The 26,722-nt window shown below is 38.5% G+C and overlaps 1 protein-coding gene across 7 annotated transcripts in view; it reads right to left on the bottom strand.

Annotated features, from left to right (window-relative positions):
* LOC149244420 (uncharacterized) overlaps positions 1–26,722 on the bottom strand; it is a 159,702-nt gene that overhangs the window by 95,434 nt on the left and 37,546 nt on the right. For all 7 annotated transcript variants that reach the window (XM_089374847.1, XM_089374850.1, XM_089374844.1 and 4 more), the window contains 2 exons: positions 2,762–2,898; positions 2,380–2,522 (listed from right to left, as the gene is read on the bottom strand). In XM_089374847.1, the coding sequence (XP_089230973.1) occupies positions 2,380–2,522; positions 2,762–2,898 (280 nt within the window). The remainder of the gene's footprint in view (positions 1–2,379; positions 2,523–2,761; positions 2,899–26,722) is intronic.

The raw sequence follows: 26,722 nt of genomic DNA on the forward strand, positions 1-26,722 counted from the left end.
CCACTGTCTAGCAACCATGCACCCATTAAATTGATTTCAATCCACCAATCACTATGGAAATCTGGTAACTCTACAGGGAAATCTATTGGTCTTAATGGCCTATGCTCTATCAACAATGCATTGTTGGGCTGATATGTTGTAACATACGACCACGTATACACACCACATGTTTCTTCAGCTAATTGAACCTACAACTAGCTACTTTTCTCCACTCTGACACCACTACATTATAATCTTAGTCATTGTTCACATGTGTCAGCGACCACCTAACTTGTCATTGTACCGAGTCGGACTTGTTTCTGTGTGTTCTTAGCCTCAGACCATCGCGTTGGCCTCTTCCAATACCAACTTTGCACCTAGTTTAGCCTCTCGGCTGCCTACCTACACTCAACAAATCCCAACCCCAAGCTCCTCCTACCATAGTCCTGCCAGCACAAATGTCTCGAGGTTGTTGTTCTACACCCTACTTCTCTGCCATTGGGCCTAGTCTCCTATGTTGTCACGACCCTTGACTTTTGTGGTTGTCGAATCTATAAACCTCAACCCATCATGTCCCCTTAGTCGAATCCACCCTCAAGCTACATCTCTCAGCCTCCTCTTGCTACCACCTCTGCCCCACATAGCCCAACATGGAGCCTGCGTTGTTGCACCTGCTCCCTTGGTTGATGGTGTTTCCTTGCATGTTGTTGCTTTCTTCTCCTTGGCTTGTGATCTCTGGGTGACACTTGGTGACTACCTTGCTCCTAGTGCGCAGAATGAGTGGATCTGACAACCCACTAAGGTTGTCGGCCCTCACTCCCTTTTTATTTAAAAACTCACCTAGAAAAATTCGTCTTTGGCCCCCCTTCAACACAGTAATCAAACTCATGTCTGGATGGTCGATTTCATTTGAACTTTTAAAGAAAAAAAACTACCTAGTACGATCACAGCCAAACCTAGCCCCGACAATCTTGCACAAACCTAGCTTCCCGCATGATTCAGAAATCGGTTTTCAAAGTTTCTTTCTTTGATACCATGTTAATTTCCTTGCAAACCTAGCACCCGACAATTCAATGATGTAGCAAATTATAGATCTATTGAATGACAGCACAGTTATGTTCCTTACTTAATTAGCGACTAGGAAAGATCGCATTATCCAACCTCAATCACAATGACACAAACATATTTTGCCCAATCAACAACTCTTCATTAAAAACTCTAAACTTACATGGGCTCTTGTTCTAGGATAATGGCCCAACTAAGAAAATAACAGATTACAATATACCTTTGATTTGATCCAGAAAATCAAGCCCTAGATCAATCCTCAATCCCCTTCTGCACTTCCTTGGACCTGGCACACTAGAGCATCACACTCCTCACTAAGATGTCTCTCTCAATCTTGTGTCGTTGTATGGTGTCTTTTCCTTCTCCTTAGCCTTGCTTTTATAACTTTACATTGAGCCAAATTCCCTAACCCTAATCTCCGAAGTGATTGATGGCCAAGATTAGATCTTGCATCACTTGAAAGTGGAAATCAAGGGTTGAGATTAAAACATAATCATTACAGTAAATATTTTCCTTTTCTTATGTTTACTTTAGTTCAATTAGCCAACATAATAATTATGTGCTTTCCTAGGTCAAAACTTATGCTAAATTAAAAAAAAAAAACAACTTGCTCACACTAGAGCAAGTGTCTAAGGAGATCTTGGACGTCCTTTGCATGCCTATACACCTAGGCCTATGCAAAAGTACATACCCAAACTACGAACATCAACATGGTGTAGCATGATTTTTTTTGGACTCTAGAAGCCATTTAGAGCCTCTTTGTTGATGTATATTTGGTTCATAAATGGATTGCACTTGGTGCTATTTTGGTTATATCCACTAGTTGTATGATTGAATTTGTATCATCATCATGTAAATGTTTTATTTTCTAAATTCAATATTGGCCTATATTTCATTTTTTATGTGTAGTTCACTAATTTGTTATATTTTTTTAGTGTGTCTGTTTATATATATATATATATAGAGAGAGAGAGAGAGAGAGAGAGATTATTATTATTATTATTATATAATGTGTCCTCCATGTCCTGTCCCAGGGGTCTCTGTGTCACATATCAGATACTTCGTAATTTCATGTCCTCTGTGTCCCATGTCATCATGTCATGTGACTTAGGTTTTAACATTTAGAAATAACTTCTCGTTAATTTACCATGAGTCTAATCCAAGCAAAAAGATTTTATGGAAATTAGAAAGGAATTACGTTCCAAGCATCAGCAGATGAAGCTTAAATGTCATCTGTATCCTACAAATCAACTATTACCACCGGTTCTTTATATCATGTTTGATTGAAAAACAATTCATTTTGGACCAGTTAAAACAGGGCATTATATTTCAGACCTGAGAAGCTCCTTTGGAAGCCATAACAGAAAGGGGTCTCGGTCGATATCCTCATCAAATGATAAATATGGTCCATCTGCTCTGGTTACCATGATTCTGGAAGATCCTTGTTGGCTTTGCATCTTCGAGGAAGAATATTTACACTATTTCATTGAACACGACAGAATTGAATAACCGTCAGTTGTATGTCAAAGAAGCAAAATACAAGAGAGCAGAATGTCATATGTTAGGTTGACAGAAAGAAAAAATGATTGCTATTTATCTGGTATAAACTATAAAATTCAACAAGGAAAATTTATCATTAACCTGCACTACACACATTAAAGGAACAATTGTTTACAAATCCACTAATACCCAAAACTCTAAGGTAAATAGTAAATACTTTCAATTTCAAGTGGGACGAAGGTGGTTTCCATAATTCTGAAGTTAGCCGATATGGATGGTTTCTCTTTAAGCTCTTTGTATGACTATAGTTCATTCCAACCTTCAGCTTGTCACTGGATGATTGTTGAACAAAACCTGCCAAGAAACCCATTCCACCGGTAAGAAGATTGAAGTAATATGCACAATAATGTTTTTGCAAAGATGCATCAAATTTGATCAAATGCGTTAAAACAAAAACGATTAAGTCAACTACTGATCCAAATTCAACTTAGAAAGTAGCCAAAATGTTTTCAAGTTTTAACATGGACATTAAGTACCCCAGAGACTTGATGCGTTTACTTACACCTCATCTAGCTTCCCACCAATTGTAATTTAGATAAGCGCTAAACAATAAGATATATATTAACTTTAACCTTAGAAGAATCGATCAGCAATCCAAGGAAATCAGGAGGCTTGGTGAGCCAGAAAGACATCATGACAACTTATCCATTGATTGGGGACAATCTGACGTGGTTACTTGGGAACAGACAGAAGGTCAGAATAGGAAGGGACCCTTGGATTGGGGGAGTGGCGCCGCCCAGACTGTCTAATCCATTGGCAAAGTTTCTAAATGACAGAAACATCCATTCTTTAGCAGAGATTTATGACAGTCATCTAGAAACTTGGTGGAAGCCCAGATGGAAAAGGAAGCTGATTTAGACATTCCAAATCATATGCCAGGAGAATGAAACCTGTTCACCTCATATTGTATGAGGTTCCACCTTGAGATTTTCATCACATTGATGGAGATTTTCAGCCAGTATCTTGGACCATTGGGACTGACATGAGGGGTTACATCTTCATGGAGCCCCTTCTTTTTATGGAATTGGATAATTTGATAGAGGTGTTTGGTTGGGGGATGCTAACTTCTCCTTGCTTGGATGTGCTTGCTGACTTGGTGGTCTTTTTTGATGTGCTTGCCTTGTTGATTGCCCCCTGGTTGCATATTTGATGGTTGTGGAGGATGCAATCTCATTTTGCAGTGGTATTGATGTGTATGATTATCTTAGATGTGCTACATCCTGTTCTTACATGATGGGTTTAGCTCCCCAAGGAGTTAGATGATCATGTTAGAGGTGGATGTTTCATGATTGTTGGAGTTTCCTAGTGAATTTTGCATGGTGATGTTGTATTATTTTTGTCATTAGGAGGGGTCTGTAATGTCCCCAACTCAAACCGGGAAAATAAACAGCAAATTGGCCATCCTTTCCTTGGCTTACCCAAGAGGAGAAGGATGCAGAGCTACATTGGATTTGAACGCATGCACGTGGATCAATGCACAAGGATAAGACTGAGCATGACTGGGAATTATTTGGAGTGCATGCAAGAGTGAACTAAAAACCACTAGGACACATGCATTAATTTAAGGATGAGTTGGCACTTTTCTTGGAGTTAACTACAACACCTGCATGCATGGGGAGATCAGTGAGAGTGTGTTCCAGTTAACTAGGCGCAAGCCTTTTTCTCCCCCACTTCACAGCAGTTTGACATAAGAAAATTGCCACTATACTGAGCGCATGTTTCTTCTCTCCACTTCTACTTCAGATGAACTCAAGCGTACTCCCTTAGCTTTCTCTTAACTCCAGCACTTGAACACTTTACTTTGGGTTGTCCTCAAGTCGACAAGGCACACCTGCACATCAGCTTGAATCTCACTAATGCACATGGGTTGAAGGCAGAGTCTTGTGTGGATAATTCGACTTCCATAGTTGATAAAAGGAGGTCGCTTTGGTAGCTTGGTAAGATATACATTGTGAGTTTTCTATCCTACATTGATGTAATTTTGGGCGTAAGGTCTGACAACCTTGAGTATCCCTGGTTTCAGAGAGACATATGGGCTTCCCCTAGTCAGAAAGGTGTGTTTCGGTGGAAGAGCTTCGGGTTGTGAGACCCTAGCACATCATCTTCTCTAGGCCGCAGTCGTTCGTTAGGCTTGGAGGTCGATTTGGAGATAAAATTCAGATGACAGCTTCAGATTTGTGTTTATTTCAGCAAGTAATTTTCATATTTGTGATTCCTGATTTTTATATGCAAATAAAATTTCAGATTCTGATGTGCACTCATTTGAAAAATTGTTATTTTTCTAGTATCTCTATTTGGGGATATTACAGGGTCATCTACATGGCCTTCTTGTGTTGATGTGTGGTAGGGCCATACTTGATGTTTAGATGGGCTAGCATTTCTATGGTCCCCTTCTTTTATGATGTTGATGTGGCTCGATGATGGATGTGTTGTGGTAGTGCACTTGGCCTTGGTGATCCCTAGGTGATATGACTTAATATTGTAACGTTTGTTGGAAATCACCTAGGTGGAATGCATTAATGATGTTGATGGTGAGAATTCAATAGGGCAATGAATATGTTAATTCTCTTAACTTGATAATTGTTTGTGTTACATTTTTACTTATTAGCTTTGATCTTTTCTTATTCCAATGTGCAATACATCAAACAACTACCTAAACAGTAAGAACAATGACACAGTATATAGGCTGCAAGTCAGGGCCAAAACCCCTCCTCTTGAGGGGTAAGCCCGAAAATCTCTTCTTATCTTTCAGATCTCTCAATTGACGAATACCATGACCTAGACTCACACAAATACCTCCATGATCAAGTCTTACTCAGCCTCTTGCCGCAATGTCTTCGACCTCCTAGTAGATCCGAAATTTTGTTCCCCAACAACTGATGCTTCTCTAGGAGACTTCGATCTCCCTCTGACAACCTTCCTCTTGACTTCACTTGCCTTAACTTAAGTCCTAGGGCTAGTAAGATGCCCTAAGAGACCTTCGCTTGCTTTTCCTTCTCTCCTACTTCCAAAATCGAACCTTAGGTTATTCCAGCGCATAAACCCTAACTTCGGACTTCCATAAGAATAGAGAGAGACCCAAACACTTTGACTTCTTCGTCCATCTTTCCTTCGCACTTCCTTCTTCGACTTTCTTCTTCTTCCTTCTTCGCATAAGAGATGAGTGAAAAATGAATGATCCAAATGGAGGACGAGTTCATCTTATATATAGGCTCCTTCAAGGGTGGACGTGGCTCTTCATGTAGGCCAACTTGACAGCTCATTAGGCCGACTTGATCTTGGAGGTATTTTGACACTTTCAAGATAAAATAACTTTTCTTTTACAATTTACAATGTGCCCATAGGGTCTTTCATATATGACAATGACTCTTAAATCCTAGAAGCACTCAATGGGTGCTTGACCTATAAAATAAAAGAACTTGAGCATGAAACCCATGCTCCAATAATAATAATAATTTCTTTTCCATTTTATATTTACAAGAATACATTTCATACTAATGAAGACCGAACCTAGTTACACATTTTTCAACAATTGATACCCTTGTGGATGTACTTTTTCAGAAGTTTGAGTTAGATATGGGGGTTACTACATACATCTTTAATGAATAAGCCTTGTCCTAAGGTTTGATGAGGTATTATCATATTATAGTCCTTTTGTGGTGTTCCATAGGATCAAACCTAGGTGGAGATTCTATTTTTTCATTATGATGTTATCATGGTGGTCCTTGCTAGGAGATATATTTTATTCCATGGTACAACACCTGATGGAGTGCAGCCCCAAGGGTTAGCTCAGTTGGTTGAGTTCTCGTTGCTAAGTACCTTGACAATTGGGAGGTCACAGGGTCAAATCTCTGAAGCCCTTGGGGTTAGGCCTTGCTTGTTTGACCGACGGGTAGATCCCTTCAAGTTGATCTGCCTGGATTTTCCCGTGGATATAGCGGCCACCTAGTGTCCATGAACCACCCTTAAAAATACACTTGATGGAGTGCACCACCCCCCCAACCCCCATTAGTGCACATGTTCATGTTGATTTCATCAATTTGTAACTATTGGGAGGTTGGACTATTGTTTTACTTGAGTGTTAACCTTTCTACAAAGATGTTGAGGTTGATTTAGCCATTTAATGGTTGATTTAATCCATTTATTTACCTTGGACATTAATATGCTTGAGTTCCCTACTTCACTTGGTTGTTGTTCACACTTGGAGGGATTTATTTTGAGGAGACTTAGCGACTTGAATGGAACACTCCTCTCTTGGGCACAATTTCCAAGGCGTGCTTGGTTATTTTATAATTGCGGGAGAGGTTGGCACACTTCTAGGCGCACTTTCTCTTGTGCACATGGCTTGGTGTGATAAGTAGATGGTCCTAGGAAACAACGTGGTTTTGTCATGAACACTGACGAATTCTAAACACCTTTAGCACTTCTCCCTATGGCACACTTCATATGGGGATATTTTATTGAGGTAGTTACATAGCACAAATTTCTAGGGCACACCTCTCCTAGGTGATCTCTCATCTTTATTGCAAGGATATTTTAACTACACTTGTCATCTTTTGACCTTCATTGGCAGCGCCCTCACCTCTTTGACTTGGCACATTTATTATTTTATTTGAGTTGTTTATGGAGCACTTTTATTAAGAAGTGTGTCATATTTGGAGAGCCACAAATGGCACATTGCAAGCACGCACTTGGTCTTCTTACCATATTCTTGGAGGGCACACTCATGGAGACACTTCTTGCTATTTATGGAGATATATATTTTATTTTTCATGGATTGTTGGCATGGTAAAAACCCTAATTTGCCCTTATCTTCTTGGATTTGTCTTGTGGGTGATGGTCCACTTGTTATTTTGGGGTTTGACTACTCCATTTCTTGTGAAGTACTCCATAGACTTGCATGTTCATCCATGTTGATGTTTGTAGCTCGGGCAAGTACTTTTGCATAGGCCTAAGTGTTTAGGCATGAAAAAGTCACCCAAGATCTCCTTAAACACTTGCTCTAGTGTGAGCAAGTTGCATTTGTGATTTAGCCTAGGTTTTAACTTAGGAAAAGCACATAGTTATAATGTTGGTTAATTGAGCTAAAGAAACATTTGAAAAAGTAAAGTATTTACTTTTAATTATGTCTTAAACTCATCCCTTAATCTCTAGTCAGGAAAGATCTAATTTTGGTCGTCAATTGCCTTAGAGATTAGGATTAGGGATTTAGCTCAACGAAAAGTTATAAAAGCAAGGCTAAGGAGAAGGAGAAGACACGCCATATAGCAACACAAGATTGAGAGAGGGATCTCAATGAGGAGTCATAATCTAGTGTGTTGGGTCTGAGGAAGGAGGCAACAAGGAGATCCAGATCAACCAAGGAGGGCTTGATTAGCTGGATCAAATCCAGTTGTTGTACATGTAATTTCCTCAATTGGGCCATTATCCTAAGATGGGAGCCCAAGTAGGTTCTAAAAAATTTTAATGAAGAACTGATTTGATTGGGCAAAATCTATTGTGTCATTTTTGTGAGATTGGTTATGTTCTTGTGACCGCTAAGTAATGTTAAGATTCAAGAACCTAGCCATGCATTCATTCAGTAGATCTATAATATGCTAGATCAATGGATTGTCGATTGCTAGGTCCCTAGGAAAATTAACATGGTATCAGAGCCATAAATCTGAGAACCAATCTCAGGTGCTAGGTTCATACAAGATTGTTTGGGGCACATTCAACCGCGATCATATGAGGTGAAAAAAATTTAAGGCCGAAGGGATCCTGGCCATACAGATTTGTACCGTTATACAAACACAAAAAAATTGTTAACAAGCCATACAATGACCAAGAATTTGTACGATGGCTGAAAGGAAACAAAATTGAGTTTAAAGGAAGATAAAAAGGGAGAAAAGGGGGTGAGGGGGGGTGCGGGGATGAGATCCTTGAGTGGGCTATCAGACCCACCCAACCACTGGCCACCACGGCCTACTGTGAAATTTCCACGATTGCAGTTACTGGTATTATTCTTCTAACTTATGCATTTTATTTGTCTTTTGTGAATTAGTTTACAGCAAATAACAGATAATCCACTACTGCAAATATTCACAAATAAAATATGTTGCGGAAAATAAAATACTGGAACTGAGAAAATAATACACACAGATATCAAAATATGACACTATTATTTTTGGACAAATGTCCCTAGAAAAACCCCGAAGGGAAAACTAGTGTAGCAGATGAGGGCTTTATTATTATTCAGCAATTTAGGAGAAATTACAACTGGTTACCTTTCACTGGCAAACCTCCAACAAATACTGATCTCCACTGGAAAAATTTATTGGAGACTACTTGTCTCCCTTTACTACTCAATTTGGCACTCTCCAGGCAACTCATGCTCTCCCAAGCTATTTGCACTGCCTTTGGGAAATGCACATTGTTGCTCTCCAGAAATTCGTTCAACCTCGGAATCTCCCTCCTGCAAGTCGTCATGCCTCCTAGACTACTCTAAACCCACTCGCTCTGCCTCCAAATGATAGATCTGACTTCTGGCACACTGAACGAGCTCCTCTACCACTCACACTGTCAACTGGCTACTCGCACTGGCTGAATACAACCTCCTCTACAGATAATTTGGCCTCCTGTTCCTATCTCCTGCACACTACAAAATACTAAGGAAATCTCCTCCGGAATCCTGCTCCCAAATCTCTGTTGAACCCCTGTCTTTGATGCTTCCCTAGCTTCAACTGCGCCCTTATTGAATACCTACAACTGGGTAGTCAAACTGCTCAAATGATACTCGATGTCTTCTCCAAGCCCCATCGACTTGCTCTTATAATCTTTTGTTGAGCAACCAATGGCCATGATCACATCTCAATCGATAGCTAAGATCAGCTTGACTCCATCAAATTACTTTTCCGGAAGTCTCTAGAGCAAAATCAACTTCCCCAGTTAATTAACCAATTTTCCTAAGTTAGACTTAGGAAATATTTAATTATTGGCTAATTAATTTAATTGAGGTGTCTCCAAGTCTTTTCTCGCGAAACCTTTTATGGGTTTTGGAGATCTCGTGTTCCTTAGCCTCTTAGACATCATAGAGACTAGAACACCTGTCTGTTGCTACCAAAAACTAACACTCCCTCTTAGCAAGGAAGGTGTTCTCCATTATACCCATCTACTCTCTAAAGTAGACAAACTTTTCCCTCCCCAAGGCCTTTGTGAGTATATCAGCCACCTGCTTTGTGAGTATATCCACATAACCTGACACCATCACCTCGAGTATACCTCAACCCATACTAGACTGCACTGCACAAGTACCTCAATATATGTCTCGTCATTGTCCAGTGCACTCTCCTAGGTCCCACCAAAAATTGACTGAGAGTGTTGATCGTGAAACAGATGTCTTGTTTTGTGTTGACCAGATAGATGAGTGAACCGATGAGCTATCTATACAAGGTCTCCAGTTAGTAATCATAGGCATGGACATAGGTCTACAGTCCTGCATCATGAACCTCTTCAGGGTCTTCGTAGTGTATCTCCCTTTGTCAAGCAAGATCTCCCTTTCCTTCTGCCATACCTCCAGGTCTAGGAAGTAATGCATCAGCCCCAAATCCTTCATGTCAAATTCTGCTACCAAGTTCCTCTTGCAATCCTCTATGAGCCCTGATGACCTTGTCAAGAAGAGGTCATCCACATACAACACTAGGATGAGTGGTTCACCCTCTACCATCATATAGTAAAGATTGAAATCCACATCACCCTTCACGAATCCCATCTTCTGCAAGTAGTTGTCAATCCGGCCATGCCATTCCTTGGGAGCCTATTTGAGCCTGTATAGTGCTCTCTTCAGCTTGCACACGTGTGCCCCTCTCATGTGTCTCAAAGCTCTCTGGTTGTTCGATATATACTTCCTCCTCTATCACCCCATTCAAGAATGTTGTCATGACATCCATCTGCTGAAACTGCCATCCCATATGTGGTACTAGAGATATCACTGACTAGATGGAAGGATATCTGGCCACTGGGGCGAAGGTCTCCTCATAATCTATACCTTCCTTCTACACATACCCCTTGGCCACAAACCTAGCCTTATACTTCTCTACACTACCATCTGCAGCGTATTTGATCTTATAGATCCATCTAGAGCCTACAACTAACCTATCCACAGGTCTAGGCATGACCTCCCGTACATCGTTTCTCATGATGGAGCTATACTCATCCACCACGGCATCCTGCCACACCTAATGTTGTGCAGCTTCTTGATAATTGGAAGGTTCAACAACCTATGCCACCAATGCTTGGTACTTGTCTGGCTGTTTGCACTCCCTCTTGCCTATCCTAGGAGCCCCCATAAACCCACGTGCATCCTTCAACGTTTGACGAACTTCTTTGCTAGTTCTACCCTTGTGGTGGGTGGTTCTTCCAACTCCTTATCCTGCCTCTACTACTCCGTCTGTTGCAAACTTGCAGGATCCCCTGTACTTGAGCTAGTGCCCATACTAGTAATTGTACTAGTACTTTGTTGACCCTGCAACTGTCCCCGCGGCTATCCCTGCTGCTGGATTAATGGAGCTTCTATTGGCTCACTCTTATCAACTGTCGGCATCTCACGAGATCTTCTAAATGGCTTCTCCTCGATGAACTTCACATCTCGTCTCACGATAATCCTCCTACTGCTAGGAATGTAGATAATGTATGCCTTTGATGTTTTGCTCTACCCAACGAAATACCCCTTTTCTACAGTTTGATCTAGTTTAGTGTGTTTTTCGTCTGGCACATGGCAATATGCTATACTACCAAAGATTTTGAAGTGATTGATCTCCAGTTTCTTCCCTGAGAAAACCTCCTCTGGTGTTATCTTCCCCAACGCCTTGTGAGGAACCCTGTTTTGTATGTACATCATTGTGCTACAAGCCTCTGCCCATAGAAACTTGGGCACGTCCTAATCATATAGAATAGCCTTTGTTGCCCCAACTATAGACCTATTATTTTGCTTTGTTACTCCATTCTGTTGTGGACTGTGTGGAGTTGTCCACTCCCTCTTAATGCCCTCCTTCACACAGAATCCAGTGTCACTATCTGTGTACTCTCCTCCATTTTCTGTGCAAAGTGCCTTGATCTTCTTCCCTGTCGAGTTTTCCACTAGAGCCTTGAACTCTTGGAAACAACTGAAGACCATACCCTCAGAGAGATTTGGTGGGCATTGGGCCACAAATGTCTGAATGTACAAGCTACAACACACTATCTGACCTGCTATCACTTCTTGGGAACGTTGCCTTAGCGAATTTCCCAAGTACACACCCCTTGCACACATCGTCGTGTTTTGTGCTTAATTCTGGAACACCCATCATTGTCCCCTTGAGTATCTTCAGTGCTCTATGGTGTAAATGTCCCATTCTCCTATGCCACAATTCATTCAAGTCTCTCCCACTACTATTGGTGTTGCTGACTAGTGCCTTTGGAGAATTGAGTTGTAACTTGTATAACTTGTTGCTTCGAACCCCAATTTGCTTCACCTTCTTCCAGTTCTAGATTTTTATGAACACCTTCTTCCCTACAAAGTAGACATCATATCCCTTGTCATGTAGTTTTGACACTAAATCAAGTTCATACCCAAGCCTAGCACATGCAACACGTTTGTAACATTGGTGCTTGCTCCTGACTCCCTCTGAATCTCAATGGTACCTCTCCTAATTGGAGTACATTTAGTTTTATTTCCCATTTGAATCGGGAAGTCCATTCCTCCTCCCTATAGCTAGAGAAATAGTCTCTAATTCCTGTCATGCGCATTGACACTCCACTGTCTATATACCAGACACCCTGTGAAGTCGAGCTAGAGAGGCAAGCTATCTGAGCGAAACATTTTCCAATCTAGAAGACAAATCCATATCATCCTGGTCTTTGAATCTTTGGTTGAAATTCTAATATATGATAGAGTTTCTTATCATGGTAATTACTTGTGACTAAATTTTACTTGTTTTTTATGTCCTCAAGCAATTACACAATAGCAAAACATAATGCACAAAAGACAAGAGACACGAGAAATTAGGCTCCAAGCCAAGGAAAAACCCCACAAGGGGAATCCCAAAAATCCTTCTCTTATAAAATCAAATCAAAATGAGATATAAAGACCAAGACCCAAAACTGCCACAAAATGTCATGTCCAACCCTCCTCCAAGTCACCTCTAATGTCAAAGTCAAACATGGTCAAACTATCCCAAATCTGATCAACTCTTGAAATTTTGGCCCTATAATTTCGGCCCCTGAAATTTCAGTTCTATAATGGTCACAGAAAAACTTTGGTTCTTCTCCTTCTTCTTTGTCCTACAAATAGTCTCCTTCTTCTTCATCCTTTTCTCCACTAAGGTGCATAATATATGTATGATGATGATGAGTCTTAAAATCTTAATGACAAACTTCTATTTTGTCCTTCACACTTATCATAGAGTAATATTCTCCAGGTTCTCTCAAGTACACTCACTTTAATACAAGAAGGCTTCCAATGCAGCTAAATGTCTAATCTTGAACCACTACCTTGGACCAAATCTACAAGACTTGGAATTATGTTATTGAACTCAGATCAAACCTCAGGATTTCACATCAATAAAAGTATCTTGGATCACATAGTGATGAACTTATATTGTTCCTTGTATACAGGTGCCTCAAAATTTGCATTCTTCATCATTTGAATTCCTTTGTAAGCTTTGAATGCCTTAGAAGAGTGTTGACACGAAGAATATTGTAAACTACAATGTTGTAGAAGGCTCGGATGTCATGTGTATTAAGTGTTGTTGTTTGGTGTCATCATGGATGCTTGTTCTTGTAGCTTGCATTACAACATATTTTACTCCTTGTAACCTACATCATTAGAGATAATGTTCCTCCCGTGGCTTGCATCCTTGCAGACATAATAGTCTTTCTTGTATGGTTTCTATAATTCTGAATTTTTTATATTGTTCTTGTCATGCTTGTTGCTTGCCTCAGAGATATATATTCAACGAATTGTTAATTGACTCAAGAGTATGTAACGAACTGTCTCAAAAATATATATAACGAGCTTCTTCTTTTGCTTGAGCAAGGATACTTAGATTTCTCCTTCTTCTATGTACTTTTCTCAAATTAAACTTCACTAATAGATGATTCGGATGACATGAATAAGTTTTGTTTTGCGTCCGATATTCACAATAGAGGTTTTGAACTTTCTTTTCTAGGTTTTGGTCTATATCATTTTAGGGCTCGGCCTAGTCATCATTCTTACAAACCATAAAATAATTTTGATACATTCGACCTTGAGATGAATTTTGCATGACAATAAAGATACAATAGGAATTGCCATCTCTTATTTTGAAGACTAGCATTTTAACTTGGAACAATATGCAAAGAAGATCATTGGAGGTGTTGTCGCGCAAAGTGTCTAGGCACAGCGACAATGCTCAGACTGGGGGCTGTCACCCTGATCCCGATCTCTCCGTTTAAGTCGTCTCCCTAGGCTAAGGGGGGTAGACCCTATGGGATGAAAGAAGACCAACTAGTAATCAGCTGGCTTGGGAGACACAACGAGGGAAACAAGCAAGTAATTGATTTTAAAACTTGATTAGATCTTTAAATTTTTAGTACCAGTGCCTTTGCTAGATGAAGTGGAAATCGAATAATTGATTCGCGGCTTAAGAAATACAAACACGAACCAACCTTTTAACAATAGCTTGAAAATATTTACTGAAATGTCGAGCATACGATGAGCATTTAAACATTCAAGCAACCATGATCAATTTTAATAACTTAGCAAAGCTCCAGAATACTTTGAATAACCGCAGAAATGCTAACCAGTTTATAAAATGAATCACCACTTTCAAATAGCTAATCTTCAGATAAAATCTAAACACATTTAGCTATGTCGAATACCACGAAAAAACTTTTCTTTCAAGATTTTTTTTTTATATATATTTTTTTATTTTTTTATTTTTATCAAAATAAACAAAAGTATCTAAATCTAAACTAAATAAAAATGAAATTTAAAACAAACACTAAATATATACAAATGAAATGAAATTTAAAACTAAAAGAAAATTTATTAAAATCTAAATGAAATCGGAATATTAACAAACAAAAAAAATTCTAAACTATATAAAATCAAATCTAAATCTAATTAAAAATTTAAATGAAATGGAACTTTAAAAAATTCTAAAGTTCTAAACTATAAGAAAGATAAAAACAATTCTAATTAAAATTTAAATGAACAACAAGGCATAACCCTAACCTAATCTAAACGCATATATAGAAAACTAAAAGAAATGCGAATTTATTTACTGATTATATGAACACAGGTTTGCAGCGGGGTGTGACGGCGGAAAAAAAAAAAAAAATACGCAGGTGGAATCGTGGATCAGGGGGAGATGCAGTGGTGATGTCTGCGAAGGATGGGGAAATTTGTTTGCAGGTTTTAGGGGCAGCGCGATGCAACAGCAGCTGGTTCGAAGGCGTCTTGGACAGCGAAACTCTATTTGGATTGGCAGCAGTGAGGAGAAGCAATGCGTGAAAGCTGGATGAGGGGCAACAAGTTAGAAAATTCAACCGAGTGATGGCAAGAGACAGCAAAGAATGATGCTACGTGGAGAGTGAGGGGTCCGTCGAGAGCAGCAAAATGAAGACGCGGAGGAGGAGAAGAATGGCGTAGGAGGGTCGATGGCGGCAACATGAAGGTTTTTCGCAAGTCAGCGTGAGGGTTTCGGGGATGTCGTGGAGGAGCTCGAGCAAGAGGGTGAGGGATCAATGCAAAGGTAGACAAGCATCAGAAGGAATATGTGGAGCAGGTTAAGAAAATGGACGCAGCTAGGGGACGAAAGGTATGATGGGTTCTATGACAGCGAAACAGTGAACAAATGGAGCTCACGAAAATCTGAGGGCGGAGGACGTTGCGTGTAGAGGCAGCTGCTAGACTGCGTTGTAAGGGAAGGGCTTGCAGTGCACAGGTGAAGGGTCTTAATCAATTTCTTTAAAAAAAAAATGAGATTTTCCTGTAAAAGGAAACCCCAGGCAACAAACAGGTGGCTGGAAAAACCTCAAACTTCTTCAGAAACCTTAAAAATTTTAAATCCTTTTGCTTCTGATGAAAACCCTACAAGAAATTTCCAGATCTGAAGTAAATATTCCTGTCAGAGCTGATCCTGAGGCCAGATCTTACCCTCAAGGGCCTAGATCTGGCTTCGGACAAAATGTTTTCTTCCAATCTGAAACCTGCAATAAAAAAAAAAACAAAAACCCAGAAATAATATATGCAATAAACAAAACAACAAACCCTAAAACCAGCTAAATAAGTACAATATTCACAGTTTAAAGGCTCTAAATAGCCAGATTTATCAGTATGCTATAGAAATATTTTCAAAATTTTAAGTTCAATATGAGGTGCTTCAGAAAACTCTTCATGCATTCACAAAAAAAAATTCTAATGATAAGCCCGGAATCAAAACTAGCTGGGCTCTTCAGAAAACGCTTCTCGGGAGTTGGCTGGTTCAACCAAGAACTTCCCCAAACGCCCGTTAATCTTCAAAATCAAGATTTGCCTGCACAGCTTAATTCAACCATTAACAAAGAGGGAGAAAACAACAATAAAATCCAAATCTAATGGAGATACCTGCCATCATATTCAGAAATTTAACTACCATTCAAACTCTAGTGACTAAACAAGATACCTTTGTTTAAAATCATTCTTCATCAAGCTATCTGAAATTAAATTTATGCAGAAAAATAAAACATCTTACAGCATTTCCAGAAGAGTAACACCAGCAAGATTTCAACCCCAAAGTCTTTCTTTATTGAACACAAAAAAAAATGATTACAAGAGAGCTTTCTTTAGCACAAGACTCACAGATCAAATGATCTCAAATGACCCCTGACACCCTATTTAAAGAAAAAATTCCCAACGGCTAGTTCGAGTGATCCATGTCAAAGTGATCTCGACCGTCGATGAAGATCAAAATCTCTTTTAATCTCATCTGTTGAAAATTTTAAATGTTGAAGAAATTTCACATTTTAATATAAAAATTTAAAATTTTGCATTTATTTCCTCAAAAATTTGACATATTATTGTTTTATTATTTTATTTCATTTTATTTTATTTTTATTTTTATTTTTTATTTATAATTATTCTTTTATTATTTTTATATTTTATTTTTTATTTAAAGGGACCCTCGAACTTAGCCTTTGGAAAAATCACCTAAGACCTATGACTTATGAGGGGATAAAACATTTTCTAACCCTCAAGACACTTTACATCATAATTTTTACATTTTTACATCTCAAGGGGGGAAAACCCATTTGACATAGACCCTCATAAACCACCAAGTTCTGCAACACAAATATAATCTAGCAGATCAAGCGATTTGTAATAACCTAACCAAATAGTTAGGATTATTCCCAAATCACTTTTACATAGACTCGACCTAGCACACTAGGCCCAAATCACTTTTACATAGACTCGACCTAGCACACTAGGACTCCCCTAAGATTTTAATGACAAAGTCCATTCCTGCTTTGGGGTTAGGCTAAAGGAAAGCTCTGCCGATCATGGATCGGTGAGACAAAAAACCTTCCGAAACGTAGATCATCACTAGAAGATTAGGTTTACCTAGGTAATTACATGACACAGATCTGCTAAGATTATTTACAATTTACACATGCAGACTGGGTTTACAAAATAACATGATCACGCTGATGATGATAGTCAAATGGCACGGACACATCGATCAAGCGCTATCCCTTTTGCGAAAAAAGGGGGTGTACTGCTATGGGTAGTTGACATGTAGTGGTCTACATCTAGCTCTACTTGTGTACACGTTGCTGCACTGTAGGAATGTGAGAATCCAGAATCTGCATCCACGCAACACACAACAAAACATAAGCAGCGTCCATCCAAAAATCATCATATAACATTAAGCACAAGAAAGATATAAGCTCTTCATTTATTAACTATCTAGTAACATGAAAAGTAAATCTAATCCTAAAACAGAACTGAAAATGCTGAAAAAACAAGGAGTAGGGTTAGAAATACAATACAGAGGATGCCCCATGGCATCAGATATCATCTTTGAAGAACAGCTTGAGCATTTGGCCATTTGCAGGTAAATCAAGTGGTTCGCCATCCAATCTGCTCAAGTGGAATGAGTTTGGTCCAGCAATATCTCGAATAATGTATGGTCCCAGCCACAAACTGTCGAACTTCTTATGTTTTCCTGGTTTTTCATTCTTGCGATCCCAAAGAAGTACCATATCTCCAACCTGCAAAGATCTAGATCGAGAGGATTTATCAAAGCTTTTCTTAATGTTAGATTGATTTTTACATATAGTATCAAAAGCTATCCTACGAGCTTCATCTAACTCCACAATCTGATCTATTCTATTTTGAACAACATCTTTATTAGTGGAAAAATGCTGAAGGAGCTGATAAGATGGCAATTTCAAGTGCACAGGTAAGGTTACATCCAAGCCATAAACCAATTCAAAGGGACTTTTACCAGTAGCTTTCTTTTTAGTAATCCTATCTGCCCATAAAGCATACTTGATTTTGCTATCCCAAGATCGCTTATTATCTCCTACAATCTTCTTGATAATGGTTATGAGATTTTTATTGCTTGATTCAGCCAAACCATTACCCTGAGGATAGTAAATTGATGAATGAGATAAAACAATGCCATACTTAAAACAGAAAGATGAAAATTCTGAAGAACTAAAAGCCTTGGCATTATCAGTAGAGATCTTAGAGGGGACACCAAATCTAGTAATAATATTATTTTCAATGAAATCCATAATGACCTTTTCAATGGCATTCTTAGCAGGGATGACTTCAACCCATTTAGTGAAATAATCGATAGCAGTCAAAATCCATGAGTAGCCATTGCTAGAATTTTTCATGAAACTTCCCGATGAAATCCAGACCCCAATGCTGAAAAGGTGCCTCCACAACGACAGGTTGTAAGGGCAGGGCAGCAAGCTTTTGTTTCCCAGTGAACAGTTGACAAACTTGACAACTTCTAACAAACTTATGTACATCAGAAAAAACTGAAGGCCAATAATAACCAGCTCTCAGAATTTTGTGGGCAGTAGTTCTAGTAGCATAATGACCACCACAAAATCCTGAATGAAACTCAGAAATTAATTTCTTGGACTCAATTTCATCAACACATCTAAGTACTATGCCCTCAAGATTTCTCCATCCAACGCCATCCTTCATTAGGCAATACTTAGTGGCTTTTAATCTAAGAGTCCTTCTCTTATGAGCAACTAAATGGTTAGGACATGTAAGATTTATCAAGTAATAAACAATGTCCTTGTACCATTCATGCTCTCCTAATCTCTGCAGCTTAGGCAAAGATAGATCGTTAAGACAAATCAAGCCAAGAGCCTTTTCATTACCTTCGGTCAACATTTGAGCCAAGCCTTGGCCTTTGACTAGCTTGATGGGTCTAATCTCTAAATCATATTCTTGTACTTTAGTAACCCACCTAGCACGAGTCCCTAAGCAATCAGTTTGAGTTAATATATCTTTAACAGCAGAATGTGGGACAAAAGCAATGATTTTAGAATAACCCACATAAGTTTTGAAATGCTTAAGAGATTTGACTAAGGCATGGGCTTCCTTTTCCATGGTATTGTACTTTAATTCAGAATTTTAAAGCGCTCTACTCATGACAGCAATAGGCTGCTCGTGACCATCTGTATTTTTCTGTCATAAGACACCAGCGATGGTATCTTCAAAAGCGAAAGAGAAAATCATGATATCCTTAGAGTAATCGGGACTAACTAAAACAGGGGCTTTCGCAATAGCACCTTTGATTTCCTGAAAAGCCCTTTTGTCGTCTTCTTGCCAAACAAATTTTACATCTTTCTTCAGAAGACTTTGAATAGGCTTAGCTACTTCTGCGTAATTTGGAATAAACCTTCTAAGAAAATTTGTTTTTCCAAGAAAAGACTGAAGGGATTTAAGATTATGGGGAAGAGAAATCTTTTGGATAGCTTCAATTCTTTCAGGATCAATCTTGATTCCATCTTTAGAAATGATATGGCCAAGTAATTTCCCTTCGGTTACTCCAAAAACAGACTTAGCCGGATTTAAAGAAATCCCGTACTCTCTACATCTATCAAAAACTTGTCGAAGATGACTTATATGACTAATACCATCCTTAGAAAAAATAGTAAGATCATCTTGGTAAATTTCAATAAATTTCCCAATTAAACCCTTGAAGGCATAATCCATAGCCCTTTGAAATGTAGCCCCAGCGTTGGTTAATCCAAACGGCATTCTAATGTATTCGAAAGTACCCCATGGTGTGGTGAATGTGGTTTTGTGACGATCTTCTTTTTTAACCCATACCTGATTATACCCAGAAAAACCATCTAGCAATGACATCATTCCAGAACCGGTTACTCTTTGCAACAGAGTCTCCATGTTTGGCAAAGGGTAATTATCTTTCTTACACGCTAGATTAAGATTTCGAAAATCGACACAAAGCCTTATCGTACCATTCTTTTTCCTAACAATCACCAGGTTGGAACACCATGTTGAATGCCTCGTTTGAGCGATAATTCCTGCTGCAAGCATCTTCGAAAGCTCTTTTTGAACCAAAGGGGCTAACTTAGGATTAATCTGCCTAAGCTTCTGACGAAAGGGTTTAGCATTTTCATCTTTCAAAGGGATAGTGTGTTCCATGACATCCTCCCTATAACCTTTCAACTCATCATAAGAAAACGCTAAAACATCCCGATACTCACGAAGTAAATTGGTTAACTTTTTCCTTTCTTCAACATTAGTACCCTTACCAATTTTAACAATCTTTGGGTTCGTAGGAGTGCCAATGTTTACCTCAATGTATTCGCCTGGATCCATTTTATTTTCCTCTTTCAACTTTGTGGCATCATGCCGATCAAAGTGCTGTTCTAAAGCAACCACATTCCTAGGAGTAGGATTTATGATATGCTCATGATTACCAGATCCATCCTCCTCAGAATTTATCCGAAAATTTTCAAACTCATCCAAATTATCAAGAAAACGAATCACTTGCTTTTCATCATTAAAGACCTGCCAATGCTCTGAGTTATCTGGAACGAAAGGCCTAAATATAACTTCCATTTTAATTTTATCCTCAATTAGCCCATCAGACAATTGCAAAGTAGAAGCAGCAACGGCAAGTTCATCTGCCAATCTATTATGCTCTCTTGGGATAGCTTCAAGGTCAAAGGCATCAAAGTATTCCGTAGTATCCCATACAGCATTTCAATAATTCCTTAATCTTTGATTTCTGCATGTAAATTTATTTTTAAGCTGCATGATAATTAAGTCAGAATCCCCCTTGATGCTAAGCAACTTAATTTTTAAAGACTTCGTCAACTCAAGACCCAACAACAAGGCTTCATATTCAGCGACATTGTCGGTTGCTTCGAACTCATATCGATAGGCAAACTTGAAAATATGACCAAGGGGAGATTTTAATACTATTCCTGCACCTTTACCATGCCTAGACGATGCACCATCAAAATACATGTACCAAACTTTATCATTGAGATCCTTAATCTTTTTATCAACCTTATCATCAGGAGGAACTATGAAATTAGACATGATAGCGTAATTCCCAATGTCAGATTGTTCTTTAATTATCTCGTTGTGAGGTCTCTTAGGATCTTCAACATGGAATTTTCTCTCGGGCTCTCTATTAAGTCTCACAAAACCATCACCTCTAGGAGAAGGAATCATAGCATATGACCAATTCATTTGAATACTCCCTCCTAGATCAGAAGCCCATTTTCTGGATAAAAGCATACCCCAAGCATCAGGCACATCAACAACAACAATGTCCATAACAATCATGATGTCCGGGTAAACTGATAAATGAACCTGTAAATCCTTGATTATACCATGAACTTCAATCTTCTTAGAATCCATGGCACATATATTGTAGTAGGGTCTAGAAACTCTTAAGTTAAGCTGTTCCATGACCCTCTTAGTCATGACACAAGCTGATGCACCAAAATCCAGCATGCAATTATTCAATTTGTACCCATTAACCATCAAAGTGATAAAGAAAGGCTGACGATCTTTGTTATCCGAGTCTAAACTTTGCAAGTATATGGGAGCATCATGAAAATCAACTTCTGGGGTCTTCTGTTGAGAAATATTTGCTTGAGGACCTTGAATAGATTTTAGTAGCTTATCTCTTTGGGAAGGTATTTTCACAATCTCGGAGACAGGAACCCAGATTTTCGCATTATTAAACCAGCTTCCCAAATCGACATCTAATCCAGAGTTTAACCCAGGGTTAAAAGTTCGAGGGGGAATTTGATTCTCGCTCTGATCTTTATCCCTTCTCTGATAAGTTAAACCTTTGTCTCTAGCAATTTCCATGATTTGCTCTAGAGAGGGTTTTTCGTCATATAACTTAGCCAAAATTTCATCTTCATTTTCAAGGTTATTTATACCAAAAGCTGACGAGGGATGCATAACATCTCGATTATTTTCCTTAACCTCCATCCAATCGTTCATAGACAAAGGAAACTCGTTACCCAATATATTTATTTGATCACCCGCCCCAAACATTCCATTATCCAAAATTCTTCTAACGATGGGACAAGTAGCCTCCTCATGAAGAGCATCACAAACCCGACAGTAAGGTGGTGCATTATCGACCAAATTAGTAAGCGGATTGGGAGGTCTTTGCTCACTAGATTGACCCTTCTTTTGCCCATTGTTATTTCTATTATTATTATTTCTGGGCTGGAAATTTGCGTTTGCGCTCTTTCCATTTGGACCAACCTATTCTGCAAAGTAACTATCTCCTTAGCATGGTTAGATGTCAATTTCGCTTGATTAACTTCCATGCTTTTGATCTTTTGGAGCAATTTCTGAACAAGCTCGCTATCAAGTTCTTGAACCTCTTTTCCTTTAGGTTCTTTCAATTTCGTTGAATGCCTATCAAAACCTAGGATTTCAAACTTCCCAGATGTTGCCTTATCCTTTTCAAGCTCTACGGCTAAAGCTTGACAATCCCTATAATTAGGAAGTTTAGCACGTCTCAACTCATAAGAGGGCTCAGGGCTAAAGGCATCAATATAAAAATCTCGAAGAGATTTGTCGGTAGGTTTATAATCTTGAGGTAATTCCTTAATAATATCATTAAACCTTTTGTTAAATTCTTCAGCGGTTTCATTCTCTCTCTTTTTGATTATGCTAATAGCTTTCACGAGGTGTCTTCCTTCTCTCTTATCTCCATACTTTTCCTTAAAGGCATTAACGATCGATTGCAAGGAATCAAATGAATTCTGAGGCTTTTCTGCAAACCATTCGTGAGCATCGCCCTCCAAGGTCAGAACAAAAAGAGTCATTCTAACATCTTCATGATTAAAATCAGCAGCCCTTGCATACTTACCCATCCATAAACTAAAAGCTTTCAGATGTGAATTAGCACTAATTGCATTATTTCCCAGAAAGATAGGCAATTTATCCATTCCATGCTTTGGAATATCATTGGGATAACCCTGAATGTTAGAAAAATCGCAAGGGGCAAATATATCCATGATGTCGTGCTCGACCGGGCTAGTAAAAAGGAAATGGATATCAGATAGGGCTTCTTGTCCGAGATTAACAAGAAGTGTACGAGAAGAGAGTTTGTGTAATCGCACTCTGAGAGCCCTTTCAGGATCAGGAGCAGGATTAAACAAACTGCTTGGATGTCTTCTAGTATACACTCTTGCAGAGGATAAATGAAGTGGAGTCGCCACCCGGACAGAAAGTATGACACGGAAAAACTCGAAAGGAAGGAGCTACGGGCAAGAAAGGATGAGAGGAAAGAAACGAGACGAATGTCGAAGGAACCAAGGACAGAAAAAACTCTATCACCGGCAATGGCGCCAATAAATGTTGTCACGCAAAGTGTCTAGGCACCGCGACAACGCTCAAACCGGGGGCTATCACGCTGATCCCTGATCTCTCCGTTTAAGCCGTCTCCCTAGGCTAAGGGGGGTAGACCCCATGGGATAAAAGAAGACCAACTAGTAATCAGCTGGCTTGGGAGACACAGCGAGGGAAACAAGCAAGTAATTGATTTTAAAACTTGATTAGATCTTTAAATGTTTAGTACCAGTGCCTTTGCTAGATGAAGTGGAAATCGAATAATTGATTCGCGGCTTAGGAAATACAAACACGAACCAACCTTTTAACAATAGCTTGAAAATATTTACTGAAATGTCTAGCATACGATGAGCATTTAAACATTCAAGCAACCATGATCAATTTTAATAACTTAGCAAAGCTCCAGAATACTTTGAATAACAACAGAAATGCTAACCACTTTATAAAATGAATCACCACTTTCAGATAGCTCATCTTCAGATAAAATCTAATCACATTTAGCTATGACAAATACCACGAAAAAACTTTTCTTTCGATATATATATATATATATATATATATATATATATATTTTATCAAAATAAACAAAAGTATCTAAATCTAAACTAAATAAAAATGAAATTTAAAACAAACACTAAATATATACAAATGAAATGAAATTTAAAACTAAAAGAAAATTTATTAAAATCTAAATGAAATCGAAATATTAACAAAAAAAAATTCTAAACTATATAAAATCAAATCTAAATCTAATTAAAAATTTAAATAAAACGGAACTTTAAAAAATTCTAAAGTTCTAAACTATAAGAAAGATAAAATCAATTCTAATTAAAATTTAAATGAAAACTAAAGGCATAACCCTAACCTAAACTAACGCATATATAGAAAACTAAAAGAAATGCGAATTTATTTACTGATTATATGAACGCAGGTTTTCAGCGGGGTGTGACGACGGAGAATAAAAAACAAATTTACAATAAAGGAACAAAAAAAAAAAAAATTACGCAGGTGGAATCGTGGATCAGGCGGAGATGCAGTGGTGATGTCTGCGAAGGATGGGGAAATTTGTTTGCAGGTTTTAGGGGCAGCGTGATGCAACAGCAGCTGGTTCGGAGGCGTCCTGGACAGCGAAACTCTATTTGGATTGGCAGCAGTGAGGAGAAGCAATGCGTGAAAGCTGGATGAGGAGCAACAAGTTACAAAATTCAACCGAGTGATGGCAAGAGATAGCAAAGAATGATGTTGCGTGGAGAGTGAGGGGTCCATCGAGAGCAGCAAAATGAAGACGCAGAGGAGGAGAAGAATGGCGTAGGAGGGTCGATGGTGGCAGCGTGAAGTTTTTTCGCAAGTCAGCGTGAGGGTTTCGGGGATGTCGTGGAGGAGCTCGAGCGAGAGGGTGAGGGATCAATGCAAAGGTAGACAGGCATCAGAAGGAATACGTGGAGCAGGTTAAGAAAATGGACGCAGCTAGGGAACGAAAAGTATGATGGGTTCTATGACAACGAAACAATGAACAGATGGAGCTCACGAAAATCTGAGGGCGGAGGACACTGCGTGTAGAGGCAGCTGCTAGACTGCGTTGTAAGGGAAGGGATTGCAGCACACAAGTGAAGGGTCTTAATCAATTTCTTTTAAAAAAAAATTGAGATTTTCCTGTAAAAGGAAACCCCAAGCAGCAGACAGGTGGCCTGAAAAAACCTCAAACTTCTTCAGAAACCTTAAAAATTTTAATCCCTTTGCTTTTGATGAAAACCCTGCAAGAAATTTCCAGATCTGAAGTAAATATCCCTACCAGAGTTGATCCTGAGGCCAGATCTTACCCTCAAGGGCCTAGATCTGGCTTTGGACAAAATGTTTTCTTCCGATCTGCAACCTGCAATTAAAAAAAAAAAAAAAAACCTAGAAATAATATATGCAATAAACAAAACAAAAAACCCTAAAACCAGCTAAATAATTACAATATTCACAGTTTAAAGGCTCTAAATAGCCAGATTTATCAGTATGCCACAGAAATATTTTCAAAATTTTAAGTTCAATATGAGGTGCTTCAGAAAACTTTTCATGCATTCACAAAAAAAAAAATTCTAATGATAAGCCCGGAATCAAAATTAGTTGGGCTCTTCAAAAAACGTTTCTCGGGAGTTGGCTGGTTCAGCCAGGAACTTCCCCAAATGCCCGTTAATCTTCAAAATCAAGATTTACCTACACAGCTTAATTCAACCATTAACAAAGAGGGAGAAAACAACAATAAAATCCAAATCTAATGGAGATACCTGCCATCATATTCAGAAATTTAACTACCATTCAAACCCTAGTGACTAAACAAGATACCTGTGTTTAAAATCGTTTTTCATCAAGCTATCATCAATGGCTGAAATTAAATTTATGCAGAAAAATAAAACATCTTACAGCATTTCCAGAAGAGTAACACCAGCAAGATTTCAACCCCAAAGTCTTTCTTTATTGCACACAAAAAAAACGACTACAAGAGAGTTTTCTTTAGCACAAGACTCACAGATTGAATGATCTCAAATGATCCCTGACACCTTATTTAAAGAAAAATTTCCCAACGGCTAGTTCGAGTGATCCATGTCAAAGTGATCTCAACCGTCGATGAGAACCAAAATCTCTTTTAATCTCATCCGTCGAAAATTTTAAATGTTGAGGAAATTTCACATTTTAATATAAAAATTTAAAATTTTGCATTTATTTCCTCAAAACTTTGACTTATTATTGTTTTATTATTTTATTTCATTTTATTTTTATTTTTATTTTTATTTTTATTTTTTATTATCCTTTTATTATTTTTATATTTTTTATTCTTTTATTTAAAGGGACCCTCGAACTTAGCCTTTGGAAAATCACCTAGGACCTATGACTTATGAAGGAATAAAACATTTTCTAACCCTCAAGACACTTTACATCATGAATTTTACATTTTTATATCTCAAGGGGGGAAAACCCATTTGACATAGACCCTCATAGACCACCCAGTTCTGCGACACAAATATAATCTAGCAGATCAAGCGATTTGTAATAACCTAACCAAATAGTTAGGATTATTCCCAAATCACTTTTACATAGACTCGACCTAGCACACTAGGACTCCCCTAAGATTCTAATGACAAAATCCATTCCGGCTTTGGGGTTAGGCTGAAGGAAAACTCTGTCGATCATGGATCGGTGAGACAAAAAACCTTCCGGAACGTAGATCATCACTAGAAAATTAGGTTTACCTAGGTAATTACA

Source organism: Pinus tabuliformis, chromosome 8 (assembly GCF_031772625.1).
Source record: "Pinus tabuliformis cultivar Carrire ecotype Pingquan chromosome 8, CPIR1, whole genome shotgun sequence".
NCBI lineage: Eukaryota > Viridiplantae > Streptophyta > Pinopsida > Pinales > Pinaceae > Pinus > Pinus tabuliformis.